A 13,862-nucleotide genomic window follows, 5' to 3' on the forward strand; every position below is an offset into this window, starting at 1 on the left:
CTTAAGATTTGCATGTCTTTTATTATTATTTTTACTATTTTTTTATGATAGCATACAAATTTTGCATGGATAGAATTATTTTAAAGGGCACCTATAGGGTTGGGTTCGATAGACTTCATGACATCATCACGATGCCCCGCCCCTGTCGCAGCAGCAACCCATGTGTGAAAACTACACACTTAGGCCTCGCTTACACTAATATGTCTTATTTTTAAAATGGCATTTTAGAACGAAAATGATCCACGTCCACACTGGTGTTTCATCTAGCATTTCTGAACGGCTCTCCGTCCATACTATACCGCTGAAAACGCACTTCACGTGACCACACACACACACACACACACACACACACACACACACAGGCATGTGCTGCAGCATACACGCACGTCTGAGCTCCAGGCAGTCAGCAGGTGCTTTGAGCACAAACCTCAGAGAGCAGTGCACTTCGGACAGTTTATCAAGGATGTACCGCTGGATCGCAACTCACTATAGTTGTTAAACTTGATATTTAATTAATCTTTTCTCTTTCTAACAACTCTTTTGTCTTTTGAGTCTATCAGGTAACGTGTCAAAGCATCAGTGAACTGCTTCAATCTTTTGCTTTCACGATTGTACTTAATAATTTTAGCGAAAACCTCAGATAGTGTTGGCTTGTTCCTGTTGGTTGTGCAACTTTTTTACTAAGTTTGTCGACGCCATTAAAACGACACCGATCACTCTGCACATTCATGCTGTGGAAGAAGTGATTGACAGGTGGTAATTTGTGTGTAACTTCTCTTTATTTATTTATGATTTGGTTATGGGTAAAACAAAGACCATGCGGGTCAGGTAGTTGAAACTGTAGGCTACAAATAAATAATTTGTCATTAATTAATTAATTATAAATAATTAATTCACCGCTGCCTATGACTACGATGCCATTGTCCATCGTGATGTTTCGCATTAGACATCATAGGATGCCAAAATGGTCGTCATCGCCTAACCTAGTCATCTATGATGAAAATCAAATTTTGTAAGCTCTTTGAACAGAACTGTCTGTATGTATAGTGTGTCCACAGTCATGGAGTGATATAAACCCAACAAGTCTTTTTTTTTTTTTTTCTGACGTTAAAATTGGATCCAAATCAATGACATGTATACACGTCAACAATTTTTTTGCAAATACACTGGGATTAAAACATCTGTTCTAACTCTCTGTGATTTTTATAAGTTGTATAAGTTTAAAACGTGTGTGTGTGTGTGTGTGTGTGTGTGTGTGTGTGTGTGTGTGTGTGTGTGTGTGTGTGTGTGTACACGTGTGTGTACGTACTGCAAACAGCATTTGTGTGAGACTCATAATTTCATAGAGGCTTGAAGAAACTCCACCACAAATACATGAAATAAACTTACTTGTTATTTTTGTATTTTGCCATTAATAAGATTTTAGCTTCAAAGTGTCTGTCTCTCTCACTGTGCTGTTTATCTGACGTAATGCATGATTAGAGGCAGACACGCACATGGAAATGGTGGGCGGGGAGAAGCAGCTCATTTGCATTTTTCATTTTTTTGACCCTTTTCAATCTGGTTTTCGCCCACTCCATAGTACTGAAACTGCACTTGTAAAGGTAGTGAATGATCTATTGCTGTCTGGGGATTCTGGCTCCTTGTCTATATTACTTTTACTCGACCTCAGTTCTGCCTTTGATACAGTCTCCCATGATTTACTTATCTCACGTCTCTCTAATCTGGGTGTTTCTGGTACTGCTCTTTCTTGGTTCTCGTCATATCTCTCAGATAGACAATTATTCATCTCTATTAAGGATTTTCAGTCACCTACTGTCCCCCTGAAGCGAGGTGTTCCCCAGGGTTCTGTTCTTGGCCCACTATTGTTCTCAGTATACCTAATTCCACTTGGTCTGATTCTACAACATCACGGTCTTAACTATCATCTTTATGCTGATGATATTCAACTTTATTCTGTATGTACTCCAACTGCATCCGCCCAAATTGAAAACATCTCTGCTTGTGTGAATGATATTAATGATTGGCTCACCTCAAATTCACTAAAACTTAATATGGACAAAACTGAAATAATTTTTATTGGCACCCCAGCACTCACCAGCAATATTCCCACCAGTTATTCCTGTGAGATTGCTGGCTTGCACATTAAAACATCTACTTCTGTAAAAAATTTAGGTGTAATCTTTGACTCCACACTCTCTTTTCAGTCACACATTAAATCTGTCACTAAATCTGCATTCTTTCACTTACGTCGCATTTCACAACTGCGTCCCTTCATCAGTAGCAAGGATGCTGAGACTGTCATCCATGCATTTGTCTCCTCACGCATCGACTACTGTAATGCTCTTTTCATTGGCCTGCCTGCCAGCCTCATCTCCAGATTACAGTATATTCAAAACTCTGCAGCTAGAATACTTACTCATACCAAACGGTCGGCTCACATAACCCCAATCTTGTATGATCTTCATTGGCTCCCGGTTGCATACCGGATTAAATTCAAAATTCTCCTCCTTGCATTTAGATCCTTAAATAACCTTGCACCTTCCTATCTCTGCAACATGCTTGTCCCCTACACCCCAACTCGCTCTTTACGGTCTGCTGACTCTGGCCTTCTTGCTGTCCCTCGGTACCGCCTCTCTTCTATGGGGGGCAGATCATTTAGTGCTATTGCACCAAAACTCTGGAACTCTCTACCACACTCACTTCGCTCTGCTAATAATATCTCTGATTTCAAATCCTTACTTAAGACTCACTTATTTTCTGAATGCTTTGCATCTGATCTACCAAACTGACCACTTAATCTGATCCACCACTATCCTGTTCATATGTCTCTTAGGTTTCGTTTGTGTTATTCATGTTTGTTATATTTGACCTCATGTATGTTTGTTTATCTTTTTGTTGCATTCCTTGTAAAGTGTCCTTGAGCTCTGGAAAGGCGCTATATAAATAAAAATTATTATTATTATTATTATTATTATTATTATTATTATTAAAGCCACATGCTGCAAAAACAGCTACAATGTACTCAAGACACCAAAATGGGCAGATTCTGGAGGCTATTATAAATAATCTGATGAGTATTTTGAGCTGAAACTTTACAGACACTTTCTGGATACATCAAAGGCTTATCTTACATCTTGTAAAAGGGGTAAAATAGGTTCCCTTTAATGGTTGTGTGCTTCCCCCCACCCCCCAACCTCCTGTGATTTAAATATGAAGCATATTTATTTATTTGCTTAAGATTTGCATTTCTTACATTTATTATGATCCATTCATGCCAAAGGGTTTATGCGTCTTAATGTATGTGTGTATTTTCCCCCCGTGATTTATATAATATATAATATTTGGAATAAGGAACTGAGTTCAGTGACTGACATGCTTATTCACTCCAGGATTTAATATTACACCGCTCCTCTTCACGGTCTCTGCATCAACATGTCAGATTATGGGAAATGTTTGTCCACGCTGACAGTGTTTGACGTCCTTTTGTTCTTTCTTTCTTTCACAGCGTTGAGCCTCTTCTTCCTGAGTCTGGGATTGTGGCCGATATCGAGGTGGAAAGCGTTTTCTCCGCCGATTCGGACGCTTTTTACGAACTGAAGAGTCAGCCTATTACGCCAAGGTGAGTTTGGATATTACAGCATGTAATGATCTGATGATAAATATGTTTCCTGTTTGTATCTGTACTGACGGCTGCAGATTTACACTGGCCGCTCTCCAGATATGCTTATGCGAGAACCGCAATCGTACCTGATTTACTTCCTACACACTCTTTGTTTTAAGATGACTAAGTTTATGGTCAGGTTTTGCAGCATGTTCATGATTTTTTTATTTGTTGTCTGCTTTTCTTACTTGGATTTTTTTTGTCTAAGGTATTTGTAGAGTCTTAAAATGTCTTTAATTTCAAAAGCTAAATTTTAGGCCTTAAAAAGTCTGAAATCTACTGAAATATCATGCTGTAGGTCTTAAATCTTTTTTTTAACTGGTCTTAATTTTCCTTTGTTTAATCTGGCCATTAACACCCATATTATCACCAACAATCCATCTCAATAAAACTTTTGTTTTAAAAATAGCATTTTTGCCATAATGTTATTACTTTCCTTACAGTAACATTTGTTTAAAAGTTCTCTATTTATTTACTGCTGAGGATCCTGACCTGCCCTATATATTTTTTATTATAGAATTATTATATTATTAAATGTATTAAATTATAATCATTTGGTAGTAGGGCAAATAAAAATCTTTTCCAACTCAAATATTCGCAAAAAAATCCTTAGCATTTAGCCTTTTATAAGTCTAAAATTTCATTTATAATGGTCTTAAAAACTTATTAAAACCTGCAGAAACCCTGTAGTCCAAATATCTGAAAATTCTTAAAGGGTCACGAAACACCAAAACGCATTTTTTGAGCTGTTGACAGTCGTATATGTGTCCCACACTGCTAAAAACACTATTAGGACACCTATATTTCACTAAAAAGTGTAAATTGGTTGTTTTCGCGTTATTTCAAGCAAATTCGTACTTCCGGTTTAAAACAAAGTTTTGAAGCTGCGTCACGGTCATGACATAATAGCGTGTATTCCAGCGTGCAGACTGGACGTCTGAGCCAGAGTGTGTCTTATTACGTCTTACAGTGTGATGCATTAATGCATGAGTAAGGCTTGGTTCAAACCAATCAGCGCGCTCTATTGTGCAACTTCACTAATATTCATTACTGTCACAGTGTTTAGACGACACTCACACCACGTTGTGTTGGCAAAACAAGCGTGAAGTGTTGCTTTTATACTTTGCTGCAGTTAAGTTTCGTTTTCATTTTCTCTCTGTGAGAGCTCAGTCTCACGTGTGGATTAACAGTGTACGCGACGCTCGACAACAATAACTTACGTGTCTAAGGAGGAACATTGTTTACCTGAGAGCTGTTCTCATCTGCAAACGCTGAGATCCGGATTCGCTTGTAGTAATCTCTTCATAAAGACGCGGCTCTAGTTGCTGGTGATTGTTCTGTCTCTACAGATTTGGTAAGTCAGCGACCAGTGCTCTTTGTTTATTCAGTTTGTTCGTACCGAACTAAGTTAACTATTGCACCGAGTGTAAACATGTTAGCACCACAACCAAACTTTAACCTCGTGTAGGGTTTTCACCGCATTTAGTGACCGGAATAACACACGCGGCTTTCTGACGCTACCTGCCGTGTGCATCTAAGTTTTCGGGAAATGCTGAGTTTTTTTTCTCTCATTCGCTGTGCGGTTTCAAACATTGCATGAAAAATACACGCTTAGAGCCATTTAATAATTTGGCAAATAATTCAACTACAGATGTCCATGTAGGTTAAACACCATCACTTTCTACTGTGTGTGTGTGTGTGTGTATTTTGACTCTGAAACTCACGCGTGCCCAAATAGACACTCCCACACCATCCCACTTTTCTTCCTCCAACACTCCCCACTAAACAGAGCTGGACACGCCCACTTTTCTGACTTTTTCCAAAGTAGAGGTGTGAAAACACCCTGCTGAAACGAGGGGGTTTCATGGCCCTTTAAATCAAGAATCATTTTCTAGACAAGCAAAAAATATTGTCTTGCTTTCAGAAATAATAATTGAATAATAATAAATAAATATACGGTAATAATCTTAATGATAAATAGCAGAAATTATAATTATATTAATGCAAAAAATAAGCGAGTTTTTCCTTTAAAAAAAGTAAAATAATTTGCAAATAGGGTAAGCAAAATAATCTTATGTCAAAAAGAAGAACAAGATTATTTTACTTACCCTATTGGCAGATTATTAAGCTTGTTTTAAGGACAAAAACTACACATTTTGACATATTATTTATTAAAACAAAACAATATGTTTTGCTTGTCTAGAAAATGCTTCTTGATTTACAAATTTTTGAATATTTGGACTAGAAACAAGACAGAAAATCAAAGTAAGAAAAGCATATTTTGCAGTGTGTAATCAGCATTTCCCTCTTGGGCATTTACCGGCAGTTCTGTATTTCTGAATTGTTGAAATGATCTACATTCTTCTTGTTTGTTTATACTCATCGCTCGGTTGCTTTTCGGTTGTTTCGTTTGAAATTGTACACCAGAGATGTTTTTTCTGCATTGAGGCAGGTCAGTGCATGCTGTTCTAAAGGTGTTTAGACGGGGCGTTGAATTTCTGTCAAACTTCCCAGTCGGGTGTCTGTTTCCAGGGACTTCCCAGTGATTCAGCATAAAACTAAACACCTAAATCAACCCTAGTAACCATTTCCACAGCTCTGCTTTGAATAATAATAATAATAAATTGATTATGGAGGTATATGTTTTAGGATAGTCTGTCAGATACATCAAGGTTTTTGTAAAGGCTTAGAAGAATTGTGTAGCCGAGTGTTTTTTTAAGATAAATCAATTATTTCAAAGGTCACACGCTGCTGTATCCCACAGTCTCTGAGCTCTTATCTGCCTGACATAGTAATCTTTGGATTTGCTCGATGCTAGCAGTGAGTTTAAGGCAGCATGGTCTCGGCTGCTTGTTTGGTGTTCACACTGGGACTTCCCACAATGACTCATCAGAATCAAAACAAGCCCGTGTGAAGGGAATGTGAAGGCCAAATTGTTGGAAATGCAAGACTATATGGAGAGGTTTGATTTGTTTTGCAGTGTACGCTTTAAGAAATGCTGGGTTGCACACAAACAATGTGTGTTTGGACAACATAAACAAATTAAGTTAACTTGACTTTTACAAATCAAGTGGATTAAACATATAATTGAAGTTTTCCTAAAAATGATCCAAGAATTGTGTTGTTTATTTCTGAATAAATGTGTTTATATTTATATTATAAACACTGTTACTTTGAACTCTCTTGTTGTTAAAGGTAAGGTTAGAGTGTTTTCAGCCAATTTAAGGTTCAAAATTAGACATTTGTAAATAAAAGTACAGTCAGTGAGAAAAACAGTATGTAGTTTACTGAGCTCGCAAAACTGCTAGCCTGACGTCCCGATGCTATGATGTTTTCCAGTCGGCTACCAAAAATGAATACACCCTACCCGTCTGACTTTGTTTATGGGAGGAAAAATATAGCCTATTTCAGTGCTATTTCAGTTTTTTGAATGATATTAAACACAAGTAATATTTATGGTTCGTCAAAAATATACAGCTAAAGTCAGGATTATTAGCCCCCTTTCAGTTTTATTTTTTAATTTTTTAAACATATTTCCCTAATTATGTTTAACAGAGCAAGGACATTTTCACAGTATGTCTGATAATATTTTTTCTTCTGGAGAAAGTCTTATTTGTTTTATTTCGGCTAGAATAAGAGCAGTAAAATAAGCGTAATCTAGAGGCCTTTGCCTTTCATATAAGCCACTTCTGATACCAAATAATCAACTAGAAGTCAAGTTATTATTTGTTGTTCCTAAAACTTGGAAGAGCGACAAGACTTTTGTCAGGTAGTGTATGTACATTTTTTAAGTGATGTTTTGAGAGTAGCTGTTCTCACGACGTCTTAAATCGATCTCTGTCTTCTATCAGCGAACTCTCTGCCCTGTGTTTCAGAAATAGCTTGTGGTAATATGATTACAGCACGGGGGTGTAGCGTGGTACTCTAAGCTGATTTACCTTCTCATGGTCTGCCCTGTAGTGGCTCTCTGACCTCTGCTGACCCCGTGACCCCAGCCGGCTCCATGATGACGTCACGCGTGTTGATGCGGCAGGAGCTGATGCGACAGCAGGCTCAGGACCAAGAGAGGCGAGAGGCTCAGAAACAGGCCTCCAGTGCTCAGCAGCGCCTCACTGATAGCACCCCTGCCATCTCTGTTACCTCCAACCTGCCAGCAAAGCCCACCCAGGTGCCTGTGGAAGTGCTGAAGGTATGACCAAATCCTAAATCTGCAGTTATATTACTGTCTGTTCATGGGCAATTCTCACAATATTTTATTTTTTAAATGTCTTTGTGTGATCTGTTTCATGCCCTGAGAAAAGATTTTAGGCGGAAATTATTTGGCAATATTACCAATAAATTGGGTAACACTTTACAATAAATGTGTATTAGTTAATGTTTGTTAATGCATTTACTAACATGAACAAACAATGAACAATACGTTTATTACAGTAATTATTCATGCTTGTTAATGTTAGTTAATGAAAATATAGTTGTTCATTGTTAGTTCAAGTTAACTCGCAGTGCATTTGCTTATGTTAACATGCATGAATTTGGATTTTAATCATGCATTAGTAAATGTTGAACTATGATTGATCACGTACTGTTTATAATTAGTTCATATTACTAAATGCATGAACTAATGAAACCTTATTGTAAAGTGTGACCATACATTGATCTCCTTTGATTACAAGCAATGCTGAAATTCTTGTTATTTTGTTGCCAATTTCCATCTTTAGTTTCCATGCACCTTGTGTAGTGATATCCCATCACCATTTTCAAAACAAACAAAAAAAAGTCATATAATTATTTCAAATTTTAAAATATATATATATATTGTTTACAGGATATATTTAATTAAAAACTAAATAAATAACATTGTATAAATGTAAAGAATAAGTTAAAAAATACTTTATTTTTGTAACATATGCCACATAAAACAAAAAAACTGAATAAATTGCAAATTCATTCTCATTCAGTAGGCGGCACTTGTGTAACTGCAGGAATAATGTATTTTTTAAATTAGTTTTGTAATTAACCCTTTGACTAACCCTAAGTAGGCATGTTGACATACTTAACATAGGGGCATGGGTTGCCCCATGGTGCTTAGGGACAACATGTCAACAGTTGCCCCTAAGTTCAACTGTTGACATGTTGTCAAACTGTTGAGCATGTTTTTACTGTTTAAAATAATGACTGTTAAAGTTGTTTAATGAATGATTTACAAAATCAAACAAACATCCTGTAGCACGACTACTCTTGATTTTGGTGTTATTGTTAAAAATAAACAAGAAAACACGTTAAATGTGAATATGAAATTTTTTATGGCATTATGGTGTTTTAAGATTCAAAAATGTTTTGTTTTGAATATTTTTTAAATAAATTTGTCTTACACTTCATATTTTCATATTTTTCATACTTTATGTATTAAGTCTGACATATCAACCGTTTGAAAAAATGCATTGTGTGTGTTAATTAGTGACATTAGGAGTTAAGAAATGCAATCCAACCATTTTTTTCTTGTTGGGGTAGTTAAAGGGATAAAGCAGCTGCGCTGGTATATTTTACCTGCATCGTACAGTTGAAATCATTAACAACAGTGATTAAACCTTCTTTGAAATTAGTTTTTTTTTTTTATATTTCCCCAATGATGTTTAACAGACCAAGGAAATTTTCACAGTATGTCTAATAATATTATTTCCTCTGGAGAAAGTCTTATTTTTTAAAGCTTTATTTCCACTAGAATAAAAGGAATTTGTAATTTTTTATAAAACTATTTTATCGTCAAAATTATTACCCCTTTTATTATCAGCCGCTATTTTTTTTTTGATAGTCTACAGAACAAACCATCATTAAACAATACTTGCCTAATTACCCTAACCTGCCTAGTTAGCCTAATTAACCTAGTTAAGCCATTAAATGTCACTTTAAGCTGTATAGAAATGTCTTGAAAAATATCTAGTCAAATATTATTTATTGTCATCATGGCAAAAATAAAATAAATCAGTTATTAGAAATAAGTTATTAAAACTATTATGTGTAGAAATGTGTTGAAGAATTCTGCTCTCCATTAAACAGAAATTGGGGGGGAAAAATAAACAGGGAGCTAATAATTCCGGGGGGCTAATAATTATGATTTCAACTGTATGAAGATTAACTAAAGAGAAATATTGAACCTTTTCTGAAGACGATGGTTTATTCTTATATATACTTCAATAAACCTCCCACCTTAAATTCAGTATTTAGGATTCTTCTTCCAGTATTTCTAGTTTCAGTAAAAGTGAGCTGCTCTTTCCCAACTTTACCAAACATAAGATTCAATAAACAAATGCAAAAGTGCATTGAATAAATCAAGCCTGTGAATAGCTAATTAAATATGGATGCTTACTTAAGCTTTAGATTTGCATTTAGAAATAAAATAAAAAAAATCTAATCCTCATTTCCGGCTGATCAACCCGTGTATTTGTAAATATAAAATGGTTTGTGCTATTAAATGCCTTTTATTTAATTACTGTTGTCTGATTTCTGGCCAGACATAAAAAATATGACAATTTTGCATATATGATGATTTACCTTTAGAGCAAAAAAATAAAATCACATTTTTGGCTGATCGATCAATGCATATAAAATTATTTGTAGCATTAAACGCCATTAATTTCATTACTGTTGATTTCTGGCCGCTTGTATACAAAAATATATGATGAATTTGCTTAATTAAGTGCTGTTTACTTTATTAGAGTTTTCTTGTGGTTGAATTTCAGGTTCAGACTCACTTGGAAAATCCGACTAAGTACCACATCCAGCAGGCTCAGAGGCAGCAAGTCAAGCAATACCTGTCTCACACCCTGGGCAATAAAATAGCCAGTCAGACACTGGCAACGTCGACCCCACCACAGCCCTCATCCGCCCCTGAGCTGGCACCTGCCGCCAGTAGCACTCCTAGCAGCCCGCTTGCTGTGCTCAGCCTGGGGTCCAACAAAGAAGAGGTACGAACTCAATCCACATGACATATTTCCAATATAGCATGTATTAGAATAAAATAGGCAGCAATGGGACAGATTTCTCAACAATATACAGTACACATTTTATGATTAGGGGCCAGTAGGAATTTCATTAAAAATGATTTAAATTGATCAGAAATTACAGTGATTACAAAAAATATGATCGACTATGTGTGTATCTAATGTGATAAATCTATTTCTAATAAATGTATTTACTTTATTCACCAAGGAAATCAAAAACAAAATGTATTAATTAGCACAACTGTTTTCAACATTGATGATAATAATAAATGTTTTGTGCACACTATATCATCATATTAGAATGACTTCTGGAGAATTGTGTGATTATTCTTATTATCACTGAAATAAATGTGTTATTTAGTCAGAATTTCACAACATTATAACTTGAGCATTAAAAACAAAATCAAAAACTATCTTTGAATGGTAGTGTATTTTTAATGACATAATCTCCAAGTTATGTCATTTTAATAGTACTAAATGATGGCAATAAAGTCTGACTGTAAAGATAAGAGTCCTTGAGTCGATGGCATAACAAAAAGATGACCCATTTACACAATCACTGCCTGCATAACGTAATGCACTGTGATCTGGCCTACTTTCTCACGCATAGTAGATAACCTTAACCACCATTGCTCTGTTGTTATTTCTTCCACCAAAACCCACTGCCATGATTTTCTGGTTGGTAGGGTGTTCTGATTTATAGGTTTTTGTATGGCTTCAGTTCAATCATCAGCGTAACTACTGTGGGGGTATTTGCAGTGGTATATTCTGCCTAACAAAAGTCATGTTTTTTTTATTCATTTTGTTTGTGCATTTGGGAGACATGCTAATTTTAGGTTTCATTCATTAATTTTCCTTCAGCTTAGTCCCTTATTTATCCGGGGTCACCACAGCGTAATGAAAAAAAACTATTCCAGCATGTTTTACGCCGTGGATGCCCTTTCAGCCGCAACCAGTACTGGGAAACACCCCCACACTCTCGTATTCAAACACACTCATACACTAAGGCCAGTTTGTTTACCCAATTCACCTATAGCGCATGACATGATTTTGCACTGTGGGGGAAACCGCAGCACCCAGAGGAAACCCACGCCAACACGAGGAGAACTCCACACAGAAACGTCAACTGGTCCAGCCGGGACTCAATCCAGTGACCTTCTAGCTGTGATGCGACAGCGCTAACCACTGAGCCATAATTTTAGGTTTCTGGATTCAAAGTGAATGCACAATATTTATTTTAGGAACTGTACTTTTCGTTTGATTGTGAGATTCTTTTAAAAATGACGTTTACTAGGGGTGTCAAAATTAACTGTTTCTTCGGTGCACCACGATGCAGATGCGGACAATTCGGTATTGGTTCAGTAATAATCATAACCGGTTATTGTGTACTGATGTCATTTATCTCATATGTGCTATGGCGAGCGTGAGTATTTACAACGCTCGAACTACTTAAAACTCAGAAACTGTGCTTAATTTCACTGCGTGTGTGTTTGCTGTATCAGTGATTGAGAGAATGAAAGTACTCCATTTCTCTCTTTCTCTCTCTCTCTCTCTCTCTCTCTCTCTCAATTAAATAAAAAAATTGCTTTATCGGCTTGACAAATGTTATTGCCAAAGCAGTTCTAAAGTTTACATAAAAATAAGAGAAAATAGTACACATAAAATAAAAAACACTGCAAACAGTAGTAGTAGTAAAAAAAAGATATATACATATAAGAATTAAATAAAAATATAAATAATAAATCTGATAATTTTTATTATTATTCATTATATCACATTATTTTTCAACATATATTATTATTCAGTATATCATAGTATTATTCAATGTATATTATTATTATTATTATTATTCGATTTATTACGTTGTAATTCAATATATCACATTATTATTCAATATATCATATCTTTCATATCATATTATTCATTTATAACAATAAAAATAATAATAAATCAGAATAAACTTTACATTTAACTTAGCAATTAACATTTTAGGATGAAACGGTAATACAAAACAATAATGATCAGTATATTTACAATGATTCACTTAAAATAATCTAGGTGTGCGTGCATGCGTGTGTGCGTGCGTGCGTGTGTGCAGGCGCATCACTGATGTTTTTATTGCTCTGCTTTCTCTTTTTGTGACATGCATTAATGTATTGGGACGCTTGAAGGACACAGTCATTTTTTTTTCCCCTAGTAAATATTGAAGCTGTGTTTTTATTGTCTAACTAGGTGAATTATGGGTAAATGTTCTGTATTTTGGTCTCTCTCTCTCTCTCTCTCTCTCTCTCTCTATACTGTATATGCTAGCTTACTTTCAACTGCAAAATTATAACTTTGCTGCTGTAGCTAATTCCAATGAAGACATTACCATAGATTTGAGCACTTATTCAAAATACCGTGTGTCAGATCTGAAAGAGATCTATCTTAGTTAGATAACAGAATTCATTATCATTCATTTTTATATTCCATATGTGATGCAGGTTATGTGAGAAATCAGAGTTTAGTATTGTGTTGTCAAACAATGCTGCGTTTACAGCATACGTTTTCATTCTCCCGCTCATACTTTAGCCAGCTTAGTTTGCAACTCATAGTCTGTGCATTTCACATGCTTACAAAACTACACTAACCAGTAATTATTGTCCTAATAATCTCAACTCTTAAGCCCTTTAGAGTACGCTAGACAACTAATTAAGTGTTTGGCTCTGAGACTCGGGAAAAAGATCCGTTTGAAGAATGCGCCTCGCGTTTGCTAAATACAATAGCGCGCTTTGTCAGGTCTGCGTGAAAGTCGGCCAGACTCTCTCAGGCTCTTTGCTTTTGGTACCACATTGTGCTGGTAAATATCACACTCGCGGCTCAATGACCCCAGCACACTTTGCACTTTGTGTGGGCTTGGCTATTAAAGCCTCTCAGTCCCCTATTTCTGCTGTTAATATCACTGAAGGAGCGTTCTCAATCAAAAACACTGGCTGGACACAAAATCCTTGCGATGAAATGCACGCTAGCTAAGGTTGGAGACTTTGAATGGGATGTCTGTGTATTTCTCATCTTCATGTGGCCGGTGTGTCACTCTGGAAACTGCTGTGTAGTGTGTTATTTAAACATTCATCTGCCTAATGACTCACCAGGAACTCACACTTTTAAAGCTGTTTTTGTGTGTGTGCCGTAGCGAATCATTTTCTACAAGTCCAGCT

At 36.0% G+C, this 13,862-nt stretch overlaps 1 protein-coding gene across 3 annotated transcripts in view; it reads left to right on the forward strand.

Annotated features, from left to right (window-relative positions):
- tfe3a (transcription factor binding to IGHM enhancer 3a) overlaps nucleotides 1-13,862 on the forward strand; it is a 40,353-nt gene that overhangs the window by 5,954 nt on the left and 20,537 nt on the right. For all 3 annotated transcript variants that reach the window (XR_015496806.1, NM_131848.2, XM_087262717.1), the window contains 3 exon segments: nucleotides 3,509-3,622; nucleotides 7,625-7,853; nucleotides 10,405-10,629. Coding sequence is in view for 2 of the 3 variants with exons in the window: in NM_131848.2 (NP_571923.2) it covers nucleotides 3,509-3,622; nucleotides 7,625-7,853; nucleotides 10,405-10,629 (568 nt within the window). In the remaining variant the exon portion in view is untranslated.

The sequence above is a fragment of the Danio rerio genome, chromosome 8 (genome assembly GCF_052040795.2).
Source record: "Danio rerio strain M-AB ecotype USA chromosome 8, GRCz13ab, whole genome shotgun sequence".
Classification (NCBI taxonomy): Eukaryota; Metazoa; Chordata; class Actinopteri; order Cypriniformes; family Danionidae; genus Danio; species Danio rerio.